Source organism: Mandrillus leucophaeus, unplaced genomic scaffold (genome assembly GCF_000951045.1).
Source record: "Mandrillus leucophaeus isolate KB7577 unplaced genomic scaffold, Mleu.le_1.0 Scaffold49, whole genome shotgun sequence".
Classification (NCBI taxonomy): Eukaryota; Metazoa; Chordata; class Mammalia; order Primates; family Cercopithecidae; genus Mandrillus; species Mandrillus leucophaeus.
The window spans coordinates 3,343,549-3,368,043 of NW_012105253.1; the positions used below are offsets into that span (position 1 = coordinate 3,343,549).

The 24,495-nt window shown below is 42.2% G+C and overlaps 1 protein-coding gene across 1 annotated transcript in view; it reads left to right on the top strand.

The window, feature by feature from the left end:
• ZC3HAV1 (zinc finger CCCH-type, antiviral 1) overlaps positions 1-22,145 on the top strand; it is a 94,986-nt gene extending 72,841 nt beyond the window's left edge. The window contains exons 7-12 of the mRNA XM_011995503.1: positions 819-939; positions 4,603-4,705; positions 10,412-10,502; positions 11,621-11,751; positions 12,129-12,259; positions 17,828-22,145. Coding sequence (XP_011850893.1) covers positions 819-939; positions 4,603-4,705; positions 10,412-10,502; positions 11,621-11,751; positions 12,129-12,259; positions 17,828-18,090 — 840 coding nt within the window. The 3' untranslated portion in view covers positions 18,091-22,145. The remainder of the gene's footprint in view (positions 1-818; positions 940-4,602; positions 4,706-10,411; positions 10,503-11,620; positions 11,752-12,128; positions 12,260-17,827) is intronic.
• The last annotated feature ends 2,350 nt before the right edge of the window (positions 22,146-24,495 follow it).

The following is a 24,495-nucleotide window of genomic DNA, read 5'->3' on the forward strand; positions in this document are numbered from 1 at the left end:
GCTTCCCAAGTTTAAGTGATTCTCCTGCCTCAGCCTCCCGAGTAGCTGGGACTACAGGCACCCGCCACCACGCCCGGTTAATTTTTGAATTTTTAGTACAGACAGGGTTTCACCATGTTGGCCAGGATGGTCGTGATCTCTTGACCTCGTGATCCACCCACCTCAGCCTCCCAAAGTGCTAGGATTACAGGCGTGAGCCACAGTACCCAGCCGCCTCATCCCTTTCATTATAGCTCCTGTTAGTGGCAAATCCAAGTGCATTTTCAGTTAGCTGGCTAGCAGGAGGCTTGGCCAATTTTATTTGCTTACTCTGGTTCAGGACAGAGGAGAGGGTTCGGTTATTTATATTTGAACACTGCAACTATTGGAGTTTGGACGAGGAGCAGATGGTCTTTCTTTACTTCCCCTCATGACAACTGTAAACTGTGCGTGGCTAGAATAGCCCACAATGTTCTATTTCATGTAAGAGTCAGTGTCAGATTCTGTTAGATGGCAGATGCCGATGCAGCATCACAAAAGAGGAGATGCAAGTTGCTCTATACATTTGGCTGCTGTAAAAGAGTATTGCAAAAAGCTACATTTTTCAGGCATCCCCCAAGCGTGTAGTGAGTTTCTGCAGGATAGACTCTTAGGTACTATGATGGAGAAGACCACAGAAGTTTGTGACATAGCCCTGAGCTGGAAGCTCTTACAATCTGGTTTGGGAAGCAAAATGCACTCCTGTTCACATCCCGTTACTAAAATGAAATCATGTAACAGTAGAGATTTCCTAAAAACCTACCCTGAACTCTTTACCTTTTATTTTTTTTTCCAATTAGAAAGACAATCAGAAAAGTTCAAACATCGACTCTTTATACCTGGAGTCACTCTATCAATCCTATCCGAGGGGAGTTGTGCAATTTCAGGCGGGCTCACGGAACTATGAGCTGAGTTTCCAAGGTGAGTTTCTGTGTTTGGCAGTGTGGTGCGTCATTGAAATCCGCCTGCAGTGCACACGTGGGAGTGGGAGCAGAGTGGGTATGCATTGCTATGGCCAGGGTCAAGGTCAAGATTTAGCAAGGCGGGGGAGTGCAAGCTATGGCCATCAGGAGACCTGAGTTCTAGAGCTCTGGCTCTGACGAACACTTGCTCTGCTCCCCTAGGAGGGGCACCTGGCCTATCTAGGCCCACTTCTCTCAACTGCAAATTCAGGAGCTCAGACTAAGTAGTCTTGGGGGTACTTCCAGCTCTGCTATGCTGTTTCTGATTCTGGCTGGGCAGATGCCCAGACAGAGGCAATATTTCAGGTGCTGGTGACTACAGTAGAGGCCTTGGGCTTTTGGATACCTTCAGAGTTTTAAAAACTTGCTGTTTCTTTTAGGCTTTATCGTCTAGGTCAGTGGTTCCATCATCATATTGATTAAAGTACTTTGCCTTCCACCATGTTTATTGGAGCCACTGTAGAAAGGTCTTCCGGTGAGCTGCTGCCAATCTACCTGCTGTGTTTAGTTAGATATCAGGGCAGGAACTGCCCTCCTTCTGAAGGTACCATCCCATCAGGCACCCCCTGCACATGATCAAGTACTTGCCCTTTTGGGACCTGCAGGTGCTTTGGAAGAGGTAAAGGAGCCTTTCTTAGGTCCCTGAATTCCCAGATGGTACCTGCAGTTGGATCCTGTACCACTTAGTGGGCATTAGATGATGTAGCTTTTACAAGGACCATTATACCAAGTATTTGGAAAAACAGTCTGGCAGTACCTGTCAAGTAACATTAAAATTTGCTAATATGTTTGTCTTTTCATTCCCTCAGGAGCCTTTCTTAGGAAATAATTCACTAGAAGAAGGGGGGAAAAAGCTATAGGCATAAAGTAAGGTGCTTGTTAAGCAGCATGGTGTGACTGAAGAATACTAGACCAATACCAGTACCTACAGTACTAAAAGTAGGACCAGTCTGTGTACCAGTACAGTGGTGACTAAATAAACTAGGGTATTAAATTTCAGTGGCGTATTTGGCACTTGTTAAAGATTTAGATATGAAAACCAGATAGGAAAAGCAAAATTTGGTATTGTTAAATGAAAAAGGCAAAACGCTTTTTTTTTTTTTTTTTGAGACAGGGTCCCGCTCCATCACGCAGGCTAGAGTGCAGTGGCACCATCACGGCTCACTACAGCTTCAACCTCCCCAGCTCAAGCTCTCACCTCAGCCTCCCAACTAACTGGGAGTACAGGTGCATGCCACCATGCCCAGCTAATTTTTAAATTTTTTGTAGAGATGGGGGTCTCACTATGTTGCCCAGGCTGATCTTAAACTCCTGAGCTCAAGCGATCCTCCCACCTCAACCTCCCAAAATGCTGGGATTACAGGCATGAGCCATAGTGCTCAGCCAGAACCCCAAATTTATGTTTCTGAAATTTTCTGTTTATATTTAAAATAGGAAAGTTAAAAAAAAAAACCAAAAATCAATGTGCATGATTGCAGCAATGCATGCATGTGGGCCAAGACTGGAAGATAATAATGAAAAATTAAAATCTATTATATTGGGTGGTAGAATTAAAAATGACTTAAATTACAAACAATTCTTAGGTGGTATTGTATTGTTTTTATGGTTTAAAAGGGTGGTGGAGAGATGAGAGCCAATAGACTTTGTTCCTGAATCTAGAGTAATTTTTCCAGCTACTTCTGTTTGATTGGTTCATATAAACCAGTTCAGAGCAGTTTATAGTGTTCCAGAGGGCTTTTTCTTTTCTTTTTTCTTTTTTTTTTCTTGAGATGGTGTCTTGCTTTGTCGCCAGGGTGGAGTGCAATGGTGCAATCTTGGCTCACTGCAACCTCTGCCTCCCAGGTTCAAGCGATTCTCCTGCCTCAGCCTCCCAAGTAGCTGGGACTATAGCTGTGTGCCACCACGCCTGGTTAATTTTTTGTATTTTTAGTAGAGATGGGGTTTCACCGTGTTAGCCAGGATGGTCTCGAACTCCTAACCTCTTGATCCACCTGCCTCAACCTCCCAAAGTGTTGGGATTACAGGCGTGAGCCACTGCGCCCAGCCGCCTTTGTCTATTTCTTAACTAGACTGCCAGTGTATTCTGTAATGCATTAAGCTAGTATCTGAGTGCCAGCTGTGTACTGGCTACTGCTGTGGGTGCTGGGATACAGTGGTGAAGTTGCTCTTCGAGCCTATATTCAAAAGGGTGATGAGAGACAATGATCAAGTAAACAAGTCGGGCCATATCAAAAAGTGGTAACAGTTGCTGAGAAAATGAAACAGTGCCAGGAAGCAGCCAGAGAATGGAGGAGTCAGTGGGATAGCACTTACTTTTATAGAGCAGCCTCTGCCTGTGGGAAGGAGGGCGCTCCAGGAGAAGGAAGAACTAAGGCTAAGGCTGGAAGGTACAGACCAGCTTGAAGTTTCGCAGAACAGGTAGATGGTCTGTAAGAGATGAGAGCAGAGATAGAAACTTGGATATTTTATTAGGCGGAGGCCCTGGGAAGATTTTGAGCAGTGTTGTGGCATGATCCTATTTTTGTGTGTGTGTGTGTGTGTGGTTTATGTCTGTTTCCTATTTTAAGAGTGCAGTTGGATGAGTATTGACAAATGCATGTAACCGCCACCCTAAGCAGGATATAGAACATTTCCATCAATCCCAAAAGTTTCCTTACGTCTCTTTGCAATCAGTCTCCCCAGCAACATCATATACACCTCACTTTATCCCCTTCACAGGCTATTGCTGATTTGCTTTCTGTCCCTGTTTTACCTGTTCTAGAACTTGATATTAATAAATGCTTGCAGTAGGTATGTTGTTGCATGTGGCTGACTTCTTTCACTGTGAATAATGTTTTTTAGACTCATCCGCGTTGCTGCATGTATAGTAGTTGTTCCTCTTTTATTACTGAGGAATAAGTAATAAGTAATTGTAAGGCTATTCCATACTTTGTTTACCAGCTGATGGACATTTAGGTTATTTCTACTTTTTGGTTATCATAGTAATGCTGCTGTGAACATTCATATGCATGTCTTTGGGTGGATAGAGGTTTTCATTTCTCTTGGGTAAACACCTAGAAATGGGATTGCTAAATCATATAGGAGTGCATGTTTAACTGTATAAGAAGCCACCAAACTGTTTTCCAACGTGGTGGTTTCATTTTACACTCTCACTAGCAATGTATTATGATTTACTTTTTGAAGGGATCACTCTGGTTGCAGTTTGGACTGAGGTTTACAGCATGAATTGAAAATGATATTTCACACTTGATGTAGAAGAGAACCCTTCAAGACAGCTACCAGATTCCAACCCGCAGTCACTGATGTCTGGTGCAGGGAAGCTTGCAAGGATGGTGTCTTGTTATTTGGCTGCCCCATCTCTCCTCTTTTACCACGCAACTTGGATTTAAAGATTAGATTAATTCCTGAATATTCATTCACTCCTTTGCTTTCTGAGCCTTCTACTAATGGCAGTGAAGGATACAAGTCTTTTACTGCAAGCAATTCTCATCCCAAAGGATTTTCTCTATTCATATACAAACGGGTCAGTCTCGAATATTTGCTGTGTAAATAGCCTCTGCAAAATAACAAGAAGTCATTTTCTAGAACTGATCTTGATTCTTTTATTTTTTTCTGTCCAAAGGGATGATTCAGACAAACAAAGCTTCCAAAACTCAAAAGGATGTCATCAGAAGACCAAAATTTGTGTCTCAGTGGGATGTGCAGCAGATGAAGAGAGGGCCAGAGTAAGTGTTCTGAAGCAGCTGTTTGCTGACAGATGCTTGAGATGGTCATGCCCTGGGCTCACCAAGTCACTCGTGAATCTGGAGCCTGTTTCCCTGAAAAGTTCCTGCTTGCATTACTCTGCAGTTTCCATTTGCATTCTCTATGAGTAAGATGCTTGTTAAGCAGCGTGGTGTGACTGAAAGGATACTAGATCAGAAAATGAATTTTCTTTCTGAAAGGGAAGTCTGAGCAAGTCTCTTAAATACTCTGGGCTTTAGCTTCTCCAGCTGTGAAGAGCTGGATTGATGTGGCATGCCTAAGGAATAATCATATGTACTAGGTTTTTGTTTTGCTGTGGATTCTTTTTTTTTTTTTAGAGATGAGGTCTCACTTTGTTGCCCAGGCTGGTCTCGAACTCCTGAGCTCAAGCGATCCTCGTACCTCCGTCTCCCAAAGTGCTGGGATTACAGTCGTGAGCCACCGTGCCTGGCTTTGCTGTGAATCCTTTTGGGTGTCTTGTTTTCCTACATGATTTATAGAGGATGAGGGACGGAGAGAGAGAGAAAAAAGGGATGAGCTAGCTGTTAGAGCAAAGGCTTCGAAGACAGATAATGTTGATTGAAGGGATTTTAAAGGAAATGTTGCTGTGGGGGATTCGTTGTAACTCTCCTTGTGAACTGCTCAGTAAACTCTACATTGTTCATGAACATTTTTGGAGTTGGATATTTTTTTCTGGGTGATGTGTGATTATATAAAATAGGCTTCAAGAGAAGTATAAAATCAAGGCGTTCTAACTAGGTTCTTTGGTTGTAAGAATTCAAGCTATTTGATGAAAAAGGGAAGTTACTGAAAAGATAAATAACTCTGAGGTCATATGGAAAACAACTCGCAAGAATCTAAGAATGGAAACTGAGCTGTATCAGGGCCTCAGGAAGGGGAGCTGCTTCCAATTCTGCTTTCGAACTGGAGCAGCCTAGAGTCAAAGATTCTTTCTTGGGACCAGATTAACAGCCTGGACGCTGGATCTAGCTCACCTAGGTTCAGATTCCACCCTGCCACCCATTAGCTATGTGGATTTGGACAAATGAATCACTCTGTATATCCTTGTCTGTAAAATGGGCTTAATAATAATACCTACCTTGGCCGGGTGCGGTGGCTCACACCTGTAATCCCAGCACTTTGGGAGGCCGAGGCAGGCGGATCACGAGGTCAGGAGATGAAGACCATCTTGGCTAACACGGTGAAACCCTGTCTCTACTAAAAATACAAAAAAATTAGCCAGGCGTGGTGGCGGGCGCCTGTAGTTCCAGCTACTCGGGAGGCTGAGGCAGGAGAATGGCGTGAACCCGGGAGGTGGAGCTTGCAGTGAGCCAAGATTGTGCCACTGCACTCCAGCCTGGGCGACAAAGCAAGACTCCATCTCCAAAAAAAAAAAAAAATTATAATAATAATACCTTCCTCACGGCTGCTTGGGTAACACATTCCAAACACTCATCAGGTGTTCAGTAAATGTAAACTCTTCTGGTTATTATTATTTTTATTCCCCTGCTATTAATAGACTTAGTAACTATATATAATTAAGTTGACTTAATTCTAATTCATAATTCCAACCTGCGTATCCCTTCAGCCTTATCTTCTGCCACTAACTGCCTAATTTTCTCTGAATTTCTCAAGTTGATTTCCCAAGAATTAGAATCTGATTGATGTAGCTATCTAAAGTCCCTTCCAGCAAGTTTTTTTTTTTTTTTTGACAGAGTCTCACTCTGTTGCCCAGGTTGGAGTGCAGTGGTATGATCTCAGCTCACTGCAACGTCTGCCTCCCTGGTTGAAGTGATTCTCGTGCCTAAACCTCCTGAGTAGCTGGGACCACAGGCGCCCGCCACTATGCCCAGCTAATTTTTGTATTTTTAGTAGAGACGGGGTTTCACCATGAGGGCCAGGCTGGTCTCGAACTCTTGACCTCAGGTGATCCACCTGCCTTGGCCTCCCAAAGTGCTGGGATGACAGGCATTATCCACTGCGCTTGGCCCCTTTCTGTAGTTTAAATATTCAAATGAATAAAGTAAAAAGAATATTTCAGGGTTTCAGGAAGAGAGGAGTGAAGCTCATGCCCTTACAGGAGCTTACATTCTGGTGGATGAGGCAATAACTGTTTCAGTTCCTGACAAATGTTAGGTGGGGGAAGAAAAGGCAGAGTAGGAGGCTGGGGAGGAGCTGTTCACATTCAGCCAATGAATGAGATCATCAGAGCTGCTTTCCATTTGTTACAATGGTTCTGGCAGGATGTCTTCACAATAGTGTGTTGCAACTGTCTTTCCTTAAAGCAACAAAGCTGCCTATTTTTTTTTTTTAAAGTTCCGGTAATTTTGATTTTTTAACAATTCAGATATTCCCAATTAGTCTCAACTAGTGAGACCATGCTTTATGGCCCTTCTGGACAGTAGGAACTATGGAAAGTATAGAAGACCTTGACTCCAAGCTGGATGGTTCTTTCTGTGCACGTATATTTCTAGGGGAAAAAACTGGTGTGTGGCATTTCCAGAGAGCTCCTGTAGTCAGCCACTGTCAATCTCGAGAACTTCCATATGTCAGAGTTGCTTCATGCTTCTCCATTTGCTCTTCCCCTTTCCAGAAATACTCCTTCCCATCATTCAGATGAATACAGCATCCCTCATGATTTAGCTGGAATGCCACCTTCCCGTACTATAACATTCCTCGTGACTCTCCTCCAATTCTCCTGTGCCCTCCAGGAACACTCGAGATTCCCTTATAGTACTTACCCACTTCTACCTTGTAATACAGTTACTCGTGTAAATGTCTCTAGCACAACCTTCCTTCCTCTTCCCTTCTCCCTGCCCACCAATCTCAATTATCAGCTCCTCAGAGCTCTCGAAATATTTTGGTGGTTTTTTTTTTTTTTCGGTTGGGGGGTTAGGTTGCTGGGGTGCAGTGAGGCAATCACAGCTCACTGCAGCCTCAACCTCTCGGACTCAGGTGATCCTCCCACTGCAGCCACCCAAGTAGCTAGGACTATGGGTGCACACCACTGCACCTGGCTCATTTTTGTATTTTTAAATAGAGACATGGTTTCTCCATGTTGCCCAGGCTGTCTTGGAATATGTTGTATAATGCATGGCACATAGTGATAATAAATAGCCACATGAATAAAAAAAAAAAAATTGAGAAAAACATGTTAGTGAGGGAGGGTTGGAGGGAGTGGGTCATGCAGAGAACCAACTTTAATCCTGCTCTCACCAGCCCAAGGAGACACACTTGCTGTAGGATAGAATAAGGGCTGGCGTACTATCCTGGACTACAGTGGGATATAGAAGTGAACTATAGCACACGTCACTGTTCATGAGAGTTTACAACATATTCATGCAATCTATCCCGCGTTATACAAATCCAGAATGGAAACCTGACCTTAAAATAGAGATAAATTGGGGCCAATCTTTGTCATTCTAATGAGTTGTCTTCTTCTTGAAAGAGTTTTTTCCTTCAAGCATTTATTTTTAAAAATATAATTGTTTTGATCATGGAAAATTTCAAACATAAAGTACAAAGAATTGATGACAAACCCCTGTGTACCTGTCATCTAACTTAAACACTGTCAATATTTTACTATCTTTGTAACAGATTTGTGGTAGTAGTAACAATATTGTTACTACCATCACCTCTCAACTTTTTTTTTTCTTTGAGAAAGAATGGAACTCTGCATGCGGGTTAGAGTGCAGTGGTGCCATCGTGGCTCACTGCAGCCTCAACCACCCAGATTCAAGTGATCCTCATGCCTTAGCCTCCCGAGTAGCTGGGACTACAGCCATGCACCACCACACTTGGATAATTTTTAAAAAATGTTTCTAGAGATGAGTGGGGGAGTCCCACCATGTTGCTCAGGCTGGTCTTGAACTTCAGAGCTCAAGCAATCCTCCTGCTTCGGCCTCCCAAAGTGCTGGGATTATAGGCATGAGCCACCACACCTGGCCTAACTTTTTTTCTTTTGCTGGAATATTTTAATGTAAATCCAATACATGTTATCATTTCCCTGTATATGTATTAGGTGTGTTCCTAACAGGTAAGAGGTTTTAAAAAACATTATACAATATCATTAACCTATGTAACAAAGTTAATGATAATTCCTTAATATCATCTAATACCCAGTTCACGTTTTATGTTTTCCAATTGTCTTAAACAATGACTATTTAGAGTTGATGTGTTGCAATCAGTATCTAAGCAGGGTCTGTACATTGCATTTGGTTGATTTGTGTCATAAACATCTTTTAGTCTGCTACAGTTTCCCCTCCTCTACTTTTTTCATGCAATTTCATTTTTTAAGAAACTAGATAGGCCTAGTGTGGTGGCTTATGCCTATAATCCCAGCACTTTGGGAGGCCGAGGCAGAAGGATTGCTTGAGCCCAGGAGTTCAAAACCCTCTTGGGCAACATGGTGAGACCCCATCTCTACAAAAACTTTTTAAAAAGTTAGACAAGTGTGGTGGTACACACTTGTGGTCCCAGCTACTCAAGAGGTTGATGTGGGAGGATCGCTTGAGCTCAGGAGGTTGAGCTGTGTTTGCACGACTGCCTGGGCAACAGAGTGAGACTCTGTCTCAAAAAACCGACAAACAAACAAACAAAACAACAATAAAAACAACAACTAGGTGATTTGACCTATAGAATTTTCCAAATTCAAAATATAGCAAATTGACCTGGCAGGCTGGCTCACGCTTAGAATCCTAGCACTTTGGGAGGCTGAGGTGGGAGGATCACTTGGGCCCAGGAGGCTGAGGATATAGTGAGCCATGATCACACCACTGGACTTCAGCCTGGGTGACAGAGTGAAACTCTGTCTCAAAACAAATTAGCAAATTGTTTCCTTGTGGGGTCATATGATGTGTAATTTCTATAAATTGACCATTAGATTTAGAGAACTGATTAGATTTAGGTTCAGTTTTGAGTCAAGTATACTATACAATTGATGGCTTTGTACCAGTGATCCTGTCCCATCTTCTGAGGAGATATATAGTGTCTGATTGTCCTATTTTTAGTGATGGAGATCACAGAGTAGGTTCAGGACATTCCAGTCTGATCATTCCACTATACTATTCATCTAATCTTTCACTTAATGGTTTTAGTAGCTAGTGATAATGATTGTTTAGAACCATGATGTCATTAGGTATTGCCAAATGGTGGTTTTCTAATTCTATCAACTCTTTTGCAGCTATTAGTGCGATTCATCTATAAAGAAGAATTTTTCTGGTAGCTTTAGGTTCTATGGAATAGAAAAAAAAAAAGAATTATTTCTCAGGTATGGTTACCCTGAAATATAGTTCGTACTGGAAAGGCAGAATTCTTTCCTCTAAATTCCTAATATATTTAATTGTTTATCCTTTGACCAAGAAGCTGTAAGACACATTTGCTTAATGCTAACACATTAGGACCTTTGAAAGTTGAGCCGAAATATGAAAAAGATGTTTTTACATTTTAAATCAATAGGAAAATGGCATTTAATTGACCGATTATGAATAGTTGCAGCATTTTTAAAAGACATGATTACTGGTACATCTATACCAGGAATATGCGAGGATGTAGTCCAGACAAAAATACAGAAATAAATATTGTGTATTTCTCTAGGCATCCTTGGCCTAGTGGCTGGAAGTTAAGAGAAAAGGTCACTTGGACCTGTGGAGCAGAGAGTTAAGTGATTTCTTTCTCTTTATTTGTAGCCGTCAGCCAGCACAGACCTCGTCAGTGTCTTTAACTGCGACCTTTCTTCCTCAGGAGGACCTTTGCTTCCTATCCTCAAATAAATATAAGGTACTTGGTTTTTACATGTTTGGTGGATGAATACATTAAAAGTTAGAAAAAGTACTTTGCTACAAGTGTGTGTGTGTGTCTGGATGAATGAATTGCTCCTGCAAAACTCTTAGATCGGCCGGGTGCAGTGGCTCACACCTGTAATCCTAGCATTTTGGGAGGCCGAGGCAGGTGGAATGCCTGAGCTCAGGAGTTCGAAACCAGCCTGGGCAACACGGTGAAATCCCGTCTCTACCGAAAATGCAAAAAAATTGACTGGGCATGGCGGCGTGTGCCTATAGTCCCGGCTACTTGGGAGGCTGAGACAGGAGAATCGCCTGTACCCGGGAGGCAGAGGTTGCAGTGAACTGAGATCACGCCACTGCACTCCTGCCCGCTGAGCTCTGGCCTGGGTGACAGAGCGAGACTCCGTCTCCAAAAAACAAACAACAACAACAACAACAACAAAACACTCTTAGATCAAGGTTGGAAGGCAGACATCTAATGGTTCTCTTTCCCAGAGATCACCTAAGTGCCATAGGGCACCTCACTGTTTCCAGAGTTCAGCCACACACAGTCTCATTTGGGCAGATCCTCACAACAGTCATATGAGATGAATATTAACATCTGTTTTATGGACGAGAAAACTAGAACTCACGAAGTAAAAGTGACTTGTCCGTTAGTTACAATTAACAAGTTTCTATGGGAGTCCAACAAACTGTGCCTCACTTTGTCACTTAACCTAGTTGGAACACAACTTTTCCTAGATAGCTTAGCCTCCCCATGCTGGCTTCAGCTTTTGTGCAGGCTGGTCTACTTGGACTGCATGGCACCTCAATTCCTCTTGCCCCGCATTGGGAAGAGGTTACTGGACTAAATCATACTGCTGGGGACTTCCCTTTTCCCTTAGGCATGGTGCTTTGCTAGCTTTCAGTTGGCCTGGACAGACAGGCCCGCTGCCTGTCTGGTTAATGACGGGAATGAATTGGCAGATGTGGGAACCCTGAGCCAGCTCATCCTATCTGCTGTTAGAAAGAACCCTGGTAACAATACTTCATGGCATAGAGGGAAACATATGTGGATGTATCATGCTTTAAATGTTACCTATTTCACAAATATATATTTTTAAACTTTATTAGTTATCAGAGATCCATCATCTACATCCGGAATATGTCAAAGTAAGTGAGCATTTTAAAGCTTCCATGAAGAATTTCAAGATTGAAAAGATAAAGAAGATCGAGAACCTAGAGCTCCTGGATAAATTTATACGGTTGGTGGCCACGTTATCATGTTTCTTTGCATAAAACTGGAAAGGATTAGTTAACATCCGTCCTTTGAGATTTATATTCACTGATTTATTTTAATAGTCAACAGTTCCTTCAGGCTCTAGTCTTTTTCTTTCATTGTATCAACTCCGGCTTCTCTCTCTCAGCCTTACTGTTTTACAATTCAATGATTTCATGTGTCTATCTTTTGAAAGTTTTCATAAATTTATTATTGTACAGCTGCTGCCTTAAAGTTAGTAGCTCCACTGTGAAAGCAGATGGAATGAGATTTTTAGATGATTAGACTTTAGCTGGGATTAATGTTATGAACTGGAGTGGGAAGGGGATGTCTCAGTGTTAAGTCTCACGTTTCCTATATTAGGAAGAAATCACAGTTGAAGGAAGAAGAAAGCCTCCTATTTTATGCGACAAGTCGTGCCTATGTGGAATCTATCTGTGCGAATAATTTTGACTGGGCCCTGCATGAAACTCATGAAACCAAATATGGAAAAGGTTAGTGCCGGGATAGAGACGCACTAGTAGAATCATAACTCAGGCTTTATACGAACTTCTATTAGGAGGTATATGTAATTATTTTGTATTAACTAGAGTGTCCAGGCTCTAGTGGTCCTGGAGAGATAATAAGCTCACGGTAATATCAAATGCTGAAATGAGAGTGAATCAGTTGGCTTGGAGCTTGATTGCTGGACCTTAGTCCCACTCCTGTCTTCTGTTTGCTTTCTGGGACTGACCAAAGTCCTCGTACGTGCTAGTAAACTACTCCATCTGTTGGTCTTGTCTACCATTACTACTCGCTTCTGGCTGTGGCTCTTTCTGAACCCATGTCCCTGCCTGCAAAGCTATTTGAAGCTTCAGTTGTCACAGACTGGTTTTAATTAAAGATAGGGAGAAGAGGCCTCTCCCCATCTTAGGCCACATTGGGTCACCTGGGTCTGAAGTGTCACAGGTGTGCCCACACACAAAATCTTTATAGCTCTTTCTTTTTACTCCTAAACTCCTGCATGCAAATTTTTTTTTTTTTTTTTTTTTTTGAGACAGGGTCTCACTTTGTCACCCAGGCTGGGTGGCAATCTTGGCTCACTGCAGCCTCGACCTCCTGAGCTCAAGTGATCCTACCACCTCAGCCCCTCAAATAACTGGGACAACAGGTGTGTGCCACCACATCCAGCTAATTTTTTTTTTTTTTTTTTGCATTTTTTGTAGAGACAGAGTTTCGCCATGTTGCCAAGGCTGGTCTCAACTCCTGAGCTCAAATAATCCGCCTACCTTGGCCTGCCAAAGTGCTGGGATTTCAGGCGTGATGCATGCAACTCTTTTTTTTTTTCTTTCTTTTTCTTTCCTTTTCTTTTTTTTTTTTGAGACAGAGTTTTGCTCTCGTTGCCCAGGCTGGAGTGCAATGGCTCAATCTCAGTTCACTGCAACCTCCGCCTCCTGGGTTCAAGCGACTCTCCTGCATCAGCCTCCCAAGTAGCTGGGATTACAGGCATGCGCCACCACGCCCAGCTAATTTTGTATTTTCAGTAGAGATGGGGTTTCTCCATGTTGGTCAGGCTGGTCTAGAACTCCTGACCTCAGGTGATCTGCCTGCCTCTGCCTCCCAAAGTGCTGGGATTACAGGCATGAGCCACTGCGACCGGCCTGCATGCAACTTTTAAAAACAAACAAACCAAACTGAAAATCACTCATCTTTAGGAAATAAGTAATAGTTTATCACAGATTCAAAGTGAATTCAACTCATACAACTAGGATTAAATTCAATTCTTGCCCCAAAAGGCAAGAAGTCAATCAGTCAGTCAGCAAATATTTTTGAGTGTCTTCTGTATACTAGATGGTGGGTACACAGTGGTGAGCAAGTTCGTAATTAATTAAATGATTGTGGCCAGGCATGGTAGCTTACACCTGTAATTCCTGTACTTTGGGAGGCTGAGCCCAGGAGTTGGAGACCAGCTTGGGCAACATGGCGAGACTCTAATTTTTTGTTTTAATTACAAAAAAATGTTTTTAATTACCTGGGCGTGGTGGCACATGCCTGTAGTCTCATCTACTCAGGAGGCTGAGGTGGGAGGATTGCTTGAGCCCGAAGTTTGAGGCTGCAGTGAGCTGTGATTTTGCCATTGCACTCCAGCCTGGGCAATAGAGCTATACTTTGTCTAAAAAAAAAAAAAAAAATTAAATGATTGCAAATGTCGGGCTGCTATAGAGAGAAATAATAGGTCCAGGTGTGGTAGCTCACGCCCATAATCCCAGCACTTTGGGAGACTGAGGCAGGCAGATCACTTGAGGTCAGGAGTTCAAGACCAGCCTGGTCAACATGGTGAAACCCCATCTCTACTAAAAATACAAAAATTAGCTGGGTGCAGTGGCATGTGCCTGTAATCCCAGCTACTTGGGAGGCTGAGTCAGGATAATCCCTTGAACCCGGGAGGCAGAGGTTGCAGTGAGCCAAAATCGTGCCACTGCACACCAGCCTGGGCGACAGAGCAAGACTCCATCTCAAAAAAAAAGAACAGGTCCTGTGGACAGCTAACCCAGCTAGAGAGGTGTTCCCAAAGATTGGGCTAGAGTAGGATTCCCCTGCCTTGTAGAGTCACCACATAGTGGAGAAGGGAGAAGTGGTACAAGATATGACCATAAAGAGCTAAACTTAACTGTAAGGGCATGGGAAACTAATGAAAGGTTTCAAGCTGGGGAATGAATTTATTGATGAGATTTCATAAGTTTATTAAGTTTAAATGTATCAGTGAAACTTACCTAGAAGTGTTTGAAGGAAATGGGAAATGTAACCATCTTGAGTGATATATAACAGGTGAAATTAAAACCCATCAGTTTCTTACAGGTCTATCCTATGTTAGAATCCAAACAAATATTTATCCTAAAAAATGAAATGTTAGGCTAGGCACTGTGGCTCATTCCTGTAATCCCAGCACTTTGGGAGGCCGAGGTGGGTGAATCACCTAAGGTCAGGAGTTTGAGACCAGCCTGACCAACATGGTGAAACCCCCTCTCTAATAAAAATACAAAGTTAGTCAGGCGTGGTGGCACATGCCTGTAGTCCTGGCTACTCGGGAGGCTGAGGCACAAGAGTTGATTGATCACAAGAAGGGGAGGCTGCAGTGATCCGAGATCCTGCTACTGCACTCCAGCCTCAGCTACAGAGGAAAACTGTCTCAAAAAAGAAAAAAAAAAAGCACTTAGAAATGTAGGAATAGAAATGAAGTTTCTTAACACAATAAAGGGAATTTTAAAAAAAGAAAATACAGATTCCAGATTACATAAGTGTGTTATAAAAAAACTGATGCAACGAAAACAAAAATCGACAAATGGCATCAAACTAAACAGCTTCTCCACAGCAAAGGAAACAATTAACAAAGTGAACAGACAAACCCACAGAGTGGAAGAAAATATTTGCATGCCATACATCTGATAAGGGATTAATATCCAAAATGTATAAGGAACTCAAACAATTCAACAGCAAGAGAACAAACAACCCGATTTTAAAATGCGCAAGCTGTTCCCATAAGTGGCCTGAGGTGATCTGTGAAATGGTTCGCTGTTCACTTGACCCAGAAAACTTCATGAAATCATGCAAATAAAGAGGTTCAAATCTTCATGTTCACTTTAAGAACACCCATGAGACTGCCCAGGCCATCAAGAGTATGCCTATATGAAAAGCCAGTAAGTGTCCGAAAGATGTCGCTGTATAGAAACAATGTGTATCATGTCAACGTTCCAAGGGTGGAGTTGGTAGGAGTGCCCAGGCCAAACAGTGGGGCTGGTCACACAGTTGGTGACCCAAAAAGAGTTGAATTTTTGATGTACACACTTAAAAATGCAGAGAGTAATGCTGAACTTAAGGGTTGAGCTGTAGATTCTCTGGTCATCAAGGATATTCAGGTGAACAAAGCACCAAAGATGTGCCACCTGACTTCCAGAGCTCATGGTTGGATTAACTCATGCCTGAGCTCCCCCTGCCATATAGAGACAATCTTCACTGAAAAAGAACACCGTGTTCTTAAACCAGAAGAGGAGGTGCCCGGAAGAAAAAACTATCCCAGAAGATACTGAAGAAGCAAAAACTTATGGCACAGGAATAAATTCAGCATAAAATACATGCAAATAAAAGTTTCAAAAATGAGCAAAAGACTTGAATAGACATTTCTCAAAAGAAGAAATACAAATGGCCAATGAGTTCATGAAAAAATGCTCAACATCATTAATCATCAGGGAAATGCAAATTAAAACCACAATGAGCTGTTGCCTCACACCAATTAGAATTAGAGGCTGAGGTGGGAAGATTGCTTGAGCCCAGGACGTCAAGCCTGCAGTGAGCCAAGATTGCACCACTGCACTTCAGCCTGGGCGACAGACGACAGAGACCCTGTCTCAAAAACAACAACAACAACAACAGCAAAAAAAAAAAAAAAGAGAGAGAGAGAGAGAGAGAGAGTTGAATGTAGTGACATAGTAAGACTTCCAGGACTAAAGTGGAAAAAAAAAGTTGTAGAACAGTTCATATATTATGATCCTATCTATGAACAAATAGAACAGTTCATATATTATGATCCTATCTATGAACAAATAAACCACCATAAAACTATATTAGAGTATATGCACATATATGTATGTGAATGCATAGAAACAGTTGTGAAAGAATTCCCACCAGCCATAAACTGTTTTGGGAAGAGGGGTGGGATTGGATGTGGTAGGTCAGTATAGGTAGACTTCCATATTTCACTTTAAATATAGTAGAAAATTATGTGCACAGAATATCTAGTATCTGACCTATTCAGGATAAGCAATGTTTCTGGAATTGAAACATCTAACTATAAAATGATAAAAAGAACAAAAACAAAGTAAATGCAAAGTATATTAAACATTTGTTACCACAGATAAATTCATTTTACTTATTGATTCTTGCATGGAAATTGGAGTTGGCAATATCTACTCATGGTCTTTAAAATGACAGAGTAGCCCCGGCCGGGCGCGGTGGCTCACGCCTGTAATCCCAGCACTTTAGGAGGCCGAGGTGGGCAGATCACGAGGTCAGGAGATTGAGACCATCCTGGCTAACACGGTGAAACCCCGTCTCTACTAAAAATACAAAAAATGAGCCGGGTGTGGTGGCGGGCGCCTGTAGTCCAGCTACGTGGGAGGCTGAGGCAGGAGAATGGCATGAACCTGGGAGGCGGAGCTTGCAGTGAGCCAAGATTGCGCCATTGCACTCCAGCCTGGGTGACAGAGCGAGACTCCGTCTCAAAAAAAAAAAAAAAGAAATGACAGAGTAGCTTTCTTAAAAAATATTATTTGTATTTTTTGATAGAGTCTCACTCTGTTGCCCAGGCTGGAGTGCAGTGGTGTGATTCTAGCTTACTGCAGCCTCAGCTTCCTGGGCTCAATCAATCCTGCCTCAGCTTCCTGAGTAGCTGGGATTATAAGTGCACACCACCATGCCCGGCTAATTTTTAAATTTTTTGTAGAGATGGAGTCTCCCCATGTTGCCCAGGCTGGTCTTAAATTCCTAGGTTCAAGTGATCCACCCGCCTCAACCTCCCATAATACTGGGATTACAGACATGAGTCACTGCACCTGCCCAGAGTAGCACTTGACAATGATAAAAATAAAAATCTTAACTTGGCAGGAAATTGTTGGTCTGCTGTGTATGGAAGCAGCAATCATAATCTGAAGTTGTTTTAGAGAGGACAAAGCATCAACTGACTCATCAGTTCCAAGTTGGCTCAATTCAGTTCACACTGGGTGAACTGCATGAATTGGGCCACTGTGTCATTCTCATTTGGTCATTGCACCCAATGGTTCACACTGTCAGCATGAGCTCTGCACTGTAGCAAATATTCCTCAGTCATTTCTATAGGGTTATATATTGTATTTAAGTTTGCCTGCATCATGAACATGTTTTTAAGTGCAAAGAAAAGTTTATAAGTATCAGTAAGGTATTATTGACATATGCTTAGTCCACGCCCATCTGACTATGTATAACTAATCTTATAAACTGCATACCTTCTTTTATAATATGTCTTAACCTTTCTTTCTGATTCTTTCTAGGAAGTTACTTTGCAAAAGATGCCATCTATTCCCACAAAAATTGCCCATATGATGCCAAAAACATCGTTATGTTTGTAGCCCGAGTTCTGGTTGGAAATTTTATTGAAGGAAATGTGTCGTACATGAGCCCTCCTCAGCAGTACAACAGCTGTGTGGATACCAGGTTGAATCCCTCCGTTTTTGTCATCTTTGAGAAAGATCAGATTTACCCACAATATGTGATTGAATATACTGATGCAGACAAACCCTGCGTGATTAGTTAGAACCGATGAATACAGCGTCAGAAGGATGCCATAACCATTCTCTTCCCTTACAGAACTAAATTGCCCCAGACAGGAGTTCAAGTTTTATATTTTCCTGCCCAGTTATCTAATGCCTTAGATCAGTGGTCCCCAAACTTCACTACACATTTGAATCATCTGGGAAGTTTTAAACAAATTCTGATGCCCAGGTTGCCCCCCATGCCAATGAAATCATTTCTGGGCTTCAGCGACAGGCAGTTGTATTTTTTTTTTTTTTTTGGAGATGGAGCCTCACTCCATCGCCCAGGCTGGAGTGCTGTGCCACGATCTCGGCTCACTGCAACCTCTGCCTCCCGGATTCAAGCAATTCTCCTGCCTCAGCCTCCCAAGTAGCTGGAACTACAGACACACACTGCCACGCCCAGCTAAGTTTTTGTATTTTTTTAGTAGAGACAGGAATTCACTGTGTTGCCCAGGCTGGTCTCAAACTCCTGAGCTTAGGCAATCCGCCCGCCTTGGCCTCCCAAAGTGTTAGGATTACAGGCGTAAGCCACCACGCCCTGCTGGCAGTCGTATTTTTTAAAGTCCTTCTGATGATTCCAATGTGTTGGAAAGTTTGTCTTGTCTCAGATGTAACGGGTAAAGTTTGATTTCTAAATTTTCTGTAATTGCAGCAACCTTTCCCTCCTGTCTACCCTTTTAGTTTACTGTATGCCATGGTTTTGTTTTGGTTACGTTGAAAGAAAGTTAATTTGGAAAATTTGGGAGAAATCTAAACATGCCTATTAAGGATATAAGACATTACAGCTTTAGAAGAAAGATTATGAAAAACTGGGAAGAAAATGCTTAAGGACATGCTAGGGAAAGAAAAGTAAAGTTGAAATGCTATTGCAGACATAGCTGCAGTACTGTACCTCATCATTCTGATGAAACTGATTTGGAGCACCCATTTCTTTATCGCTACATTTATTTAGGGGACCAACTCCATCCAGGTTGACTCTCTCTGGAATGCGGTAATAAGAGCTGGCAAGTATGGCTCAGAGAGAAGCAACCAACTAGAGTTAATTGCCCATTTGGGCTCTTTGTATAATTATGGCAAAGTAGACATTTATGTTCTAATTAATATGATTACAGAGAAGGCTTTTTCTCGGGTCAGGCTTTTCATGAAAGTATTTTGAGAACAATGAATTGCAATAACCAGCTTCACACAAGCATAACTGATAAATGCGAGTGCTATTGTAGTCTTGGCAAATGAGCCAAGAACCTAGGAGCAGGGCCGTTCCTACTGAAGGACGGGCCCCCGACGGGAATGACATTTGTTTCCTGGTGAGCACAGAATCAGAACAAAGAACAATATCCCAAAGAGGCCCTGTGCCTACCAGGAGCTTCTTTTTCCAAATGTAATGGATGATATGGAATTGTAGTACCATCGGTTTTCACTTAGAGCCCTTGACGTGCTTGGACCAATATTTCCTTCCTTCTTATAAACCAGCTTTTTCCTTCTGATTTTCCCTTTTCAACATTCCTTACCAGTCACTAAAGTTTCCTATAGTAATTTCTTCTAGCAGACATGTTATAAGTCAGATTTCACTAGCATCAGAGTTGATTTTATATTAGTCAGATTTTGGATCCTCACAGAGATCTCCAAACTCCTTGGCTTAAACGGCTCCACCAGTAAAAAAATTAGAGAGAGATTTTTTAGAGTAGAGTTATTTGCTGGGAGGGTTACCACAAATGCTTATTCTCATTGACTTATTTCTTTCATGGTAGCTTTCGTTTTGGAGCGTTCATTTTCTGAACTCGACCCTCACATTGTAGGGGCGCAGTTTGTCCAACTCTTTCCAACAGCCCATTAGACACCACTAGCTGAATATTTCACAGGCATCTTTGATTCAACATGTCCAAAGTGGAACTCTCCATCTACTTCCCTCACATGAATCTGTTCCTCTCCCAGGATCTGTATGTAAGTGAATAGCATCACCATCTACCCATTGGCTCAAGCAGAAATCCGGAAGTCATCTTTGACTCCTTCCTCTCCCTCCTGATAAACATCTAAGCAGTTTCTAAATCTAGTTTTACCTCTTAAATATCTCTGTTCCCCTTCTAAGTTGTTTGCTGTGTTTTCTTTAGAGCAAGAAGGTTATATTTTTTAAAATTTACTTAGTAATGCACATGCAAAACATAAATCAAGTCTTCAGGATAAAGTTCAAAACCGCTGTCGTGGCCCCATGTGATCTCTCCCTCCCCTACCCCTCTATCATTTAGTTTCTTCTGCACAAGCCACTCTGGCTTTCTTTCAGTTTTGTGGTTCCCATTTTTAGCTAGTTCAGTGGTTCTCAATGGGCATTTCTGCCTTTTTTTTTCTAAATGACAAATACAAATACATCTTCTTTATTATCCTCCAAATCCAATTCAGAGGTAATATGCTCCACCTACACACAATTTTAGAAATAAATTAAAAATTAAATAAAACTAATATTAACATAAACAGGAAAAAAAAGGTACCTAACTTGGGTACAACTGTAATTGAAGACCTAATGAAGTAGTCAGATGCTTACAACTATTTATAATGCATCAATTTGAACTTAGAAGGTAGGAGATCAGACCATATGCGGGAAAATGTAAAAGCAGGGATACGGGTGGACATTAGAATAAAAACTAGGGATACAGTAACTTCTTTGCATATGACAATACTTATTTGTATATAAGAGAAAGAACGAAATAACCTTTATTGAAATAAAGATACTATGCAAGAAAATGTACAGATTGTCGAAGTGGAGAAAGTGAGGATATATTCTTGCAGACGAACTATAGGTCATACATGAATGTCTGGTGAGACATTCAAAATTCGTATAGGGTGCAGAATAATTTCCTATTGTGAGGAACTGTCCAATGTATTGCAAGATGTTCTGCATACTTGGCTCTCACATACTAAATGCTAGTAGCGCACCCACCCCCACGCCCAGTCATGGTGACAACCACAAACCCTATCAGATCTATTCACCCTTTTCAGAGCAGATATTTTGTAACATTCTCTTTGCTGTCCTGAAATGACTCATAGATAATACAATCTACTTACACACATGAATTTCTTAAAAAATCAATTTAATGCCCTAACTCTCTTATTAAGGAGAAATAGAAAAGAAGAAATTTATAATGAAAAGAAGATGAATTTCATTATGTAAATGCTCAGGCATGACTCCGCTGTTTGAAACAGACAGATGTTTACTCTTCCTTGTAATGAGTAGGTTTGGATTTAAGAGCCGATTAGCGGCTACTTCCTGTAAACAAGTACAGGAAAATGAAACTAGAGGGATGGGGGACACTAGAATGAAAACCAGTGTTAGGGTAAAGTCAAAACAGACCATATACATAATCTGTGTATGGGAAAAGAAAGAGCGAAGTTACCTTACTTAAAGATAATAGGACAAGACAAATTACAGATTGTCTCAGAGAAAACAAATCAGTTACTCTCTCGGACAAGCTGTAGGTCCTACATAAATGTCCAGCAGGACATTAGACAGTCGTACAGGGTACAGAATAATTCTTCGTTGTGTGGCACTAACCCACACACTGCAGGACATCATTCTCCCTGGCTGCATCCACTCAGTGCCGGGAGTAGTCCCCAGTTATTATGAAACCACCAACAACCCACTGACCATAGTGAGAACCACAGATTTTTTTCCACTGACCTAGCGAATATCTAGCATCCTTAGATTGGCTCAACTGTTACTTCCCTAAGGAGTCCTTCTATAGAATAGGTCAGATACTTGCCTCCCGAACTCCTTATTTTTAAAATACTTGGCGCCTTGCTTTGATAATTTGTATTATGTATCCAAACTGAAATTATCTGCTTTCCGCATTAGAATGTAAGCCCCCTGAGGGGTGAGTCAGTCTGTCTTGTTCGCTGTGCCACGCCTGATGCCCAGCCCAGCAGCATGCTTTGTACACTGATATATTGGGTAAATTTTGTTGAATAAATTAAGCTCAACTATTTATATTTCAATAGTTGAGTTGTATTGCTTCTTGTTCTTCAAGCTTAATTTGAACTGTCTAATAAAAAGAGTTAAATAATTTGGTTCTATTGCCTTTGTTTGATCTATTTCTAGGTATCTCCAAAAACATCATCAACTGCAGACACCAGTTATTCAATGGGAGAGAGATGATGAGTTTTGCCCCTTCCAGCTTTATCATTCCAGGGCTCAATGACCAAGTCACCTGGGCAAGGCACGGTGGTGGTGATGGCCCCCACATCTTTTGTCTGGGGATCAGAGAGGGAAGGGCTGAAAGCTGCTAACATACCTTTCTTCCTTTGGTCTCAGGGGTGTGAACAGGGCCAGACTGAGGCACAAAAGTTAAAAATATAAATGGTGATAAGCAGAATTACCGTATCAGCCATTCCTCCTTCAAAAGCCCTTCCCTACTCATTACCTTTTTTCTTTTTTTTTTTTGAGATGGAGTCTCACTCTGTCACCCAGGCTGGAGTGCAGTGGCGCAGTCTCGGCTCACTGCAACCTCCGCCTCCTGAGTTCAAGCAATTCTCCTACCTCAGCCTCCTGAGTAGCTGGGATTACAGGCGCCTGCTACCACACCTGGCTAATTTTTGTATTTTTAGTGTAGATGAGGTTTCACCACGTTGGCCAGGCTGGTCTTGAATTCCTGACCTCAGGTGATACACCTGCTTCGGCCTCCCAAAGTACTGGGATTACAGGTGTGAGCCACCTCACCCGGCCTCAGTATCTTTTTAAATCACAAAGCTTTCAGTGGGAAGGGAGCAGGGAGAGAGTGAGGGAAATGGAGAGGGAGAGCAAGTTCTATGGCAGCAGAGATTTGATAAAGTGAAGGTAAAACTGCCATTTGACTTGGACCTCAATATAAATAAAGCATGGTGTAGCAAAGTCATTGCTGTCAAAGCACCTGGATTCAAACACGCAAAAATGCTATCAAACCAAGCATGAGCAGATCTTGGAGTTTTTTGATTATTTTTTTCTATGAGTTTATTTACTTTGTCATAGTGCACCCAAGTAAACCTGCCATTATCTAGTTTCTGGTGGATTCCTCAGTCCAGCATTTGGTAGAAATGAAGCTATGGCTGGGTGCAGTGGCTCATGCCTATAATCCCAGCACTTTGGGAGGCTGAGGCAGGTGGATCACGAGGTCAAGAGATTGAGACCATCCTGGCCAACATGGTGAAACCCTGACTCTACTAAAAGTACAAAAATTAGCTGGGCGTGGTGGCGCACACCTGTAGTCCCAGGTACTTGTGAGGCTGAGGCAGGAGAATGGCTTGAACCCGGTAGGTGGAGGTTGCAGTGAGTCAAGACTGCCACTGCACTCCAGCCTGGGTGACAGAGCAAGACTCTCTCTCAAAAAAAAAAAAAAAAAAAAAAGGAAAAGAAAAAAGAAATGAAGCTACATAGCAACCACTTTCCACTCATACCCTCATACCTTAGCTACTGTAAAGAGAACTGCCCCATGAAAGGCAATACTTAGTTGAGTGCTAAGTGTGTGTGTCCAGCGCCATGGGGGCCATGTTCTGGGACATGTTTTGGAAAGAGTTCAGGGGATAACAGGCAGGTTTCATTTAGAAGGTTAAGACCAGAGCGGATGAATTTATAACAGTGATATCAGTGTATGTTCCCAGAGTGACTGGCTGCAAAGCTCGTGCTACACATGCATGCCTGAGTGACCATAAGCTTGAGAATGAGCTTCAGAATCAGTAGGAGGAGACATCAGAACGTTCCAGGAAGTGCTTAAATCTTAAAAGCTCCAATTCTAAAATACCACCCCCAATCTCAACCTGCTGTTTTCTCTTTCCATTCCCTTGTGAACCTGCCCGGCGTCTAATGTCACCCTCTTCTTCCTGAAAAATCCACACGCTTCAACAGTCTGCTCTGGGATCTTTCCTTTTTACCCCTCTATGCACTTCCCCATAAATGGTCTTATTTATTCCCAGATTCAAATGTCACACACTCTTGACTTCAGGATCTAAACCTCTGCTGAGGAGTCAGATAACCTGTGCATGGTGTCACAGCTACTGAGTAACAGAACCAAGATTCTAAACCCGGAAGTTCAGCTGCAGAGTCTGCAGGTTAAGTGTGTATCTGTAGGAACAGTCTTGACCTCTCTCACCTTCCCACCCTTCCCCCATTAACTCGTGCATTTACTCTTGGAGTCTTCTCCACACTCTGCCTCATAGTCTTCCTCTCCACTCAAAATCCCCCCTTTTCCTTCAGTATTCACTGTGGTCAACCCATGCAACACCCCTAGCCTTAGATGTCATTAACACTTGTCTTCGCTGTCCTCACTATTCGGGGAATCAACATCGATCACTCCACTGTCATCAGTCACAATTACTCTAGAACTGCTTTCTTTTTTTTGAGACAGAGTCTTGGCCGGGCGCGGTGGCTCAAGCCTGTAATCCCA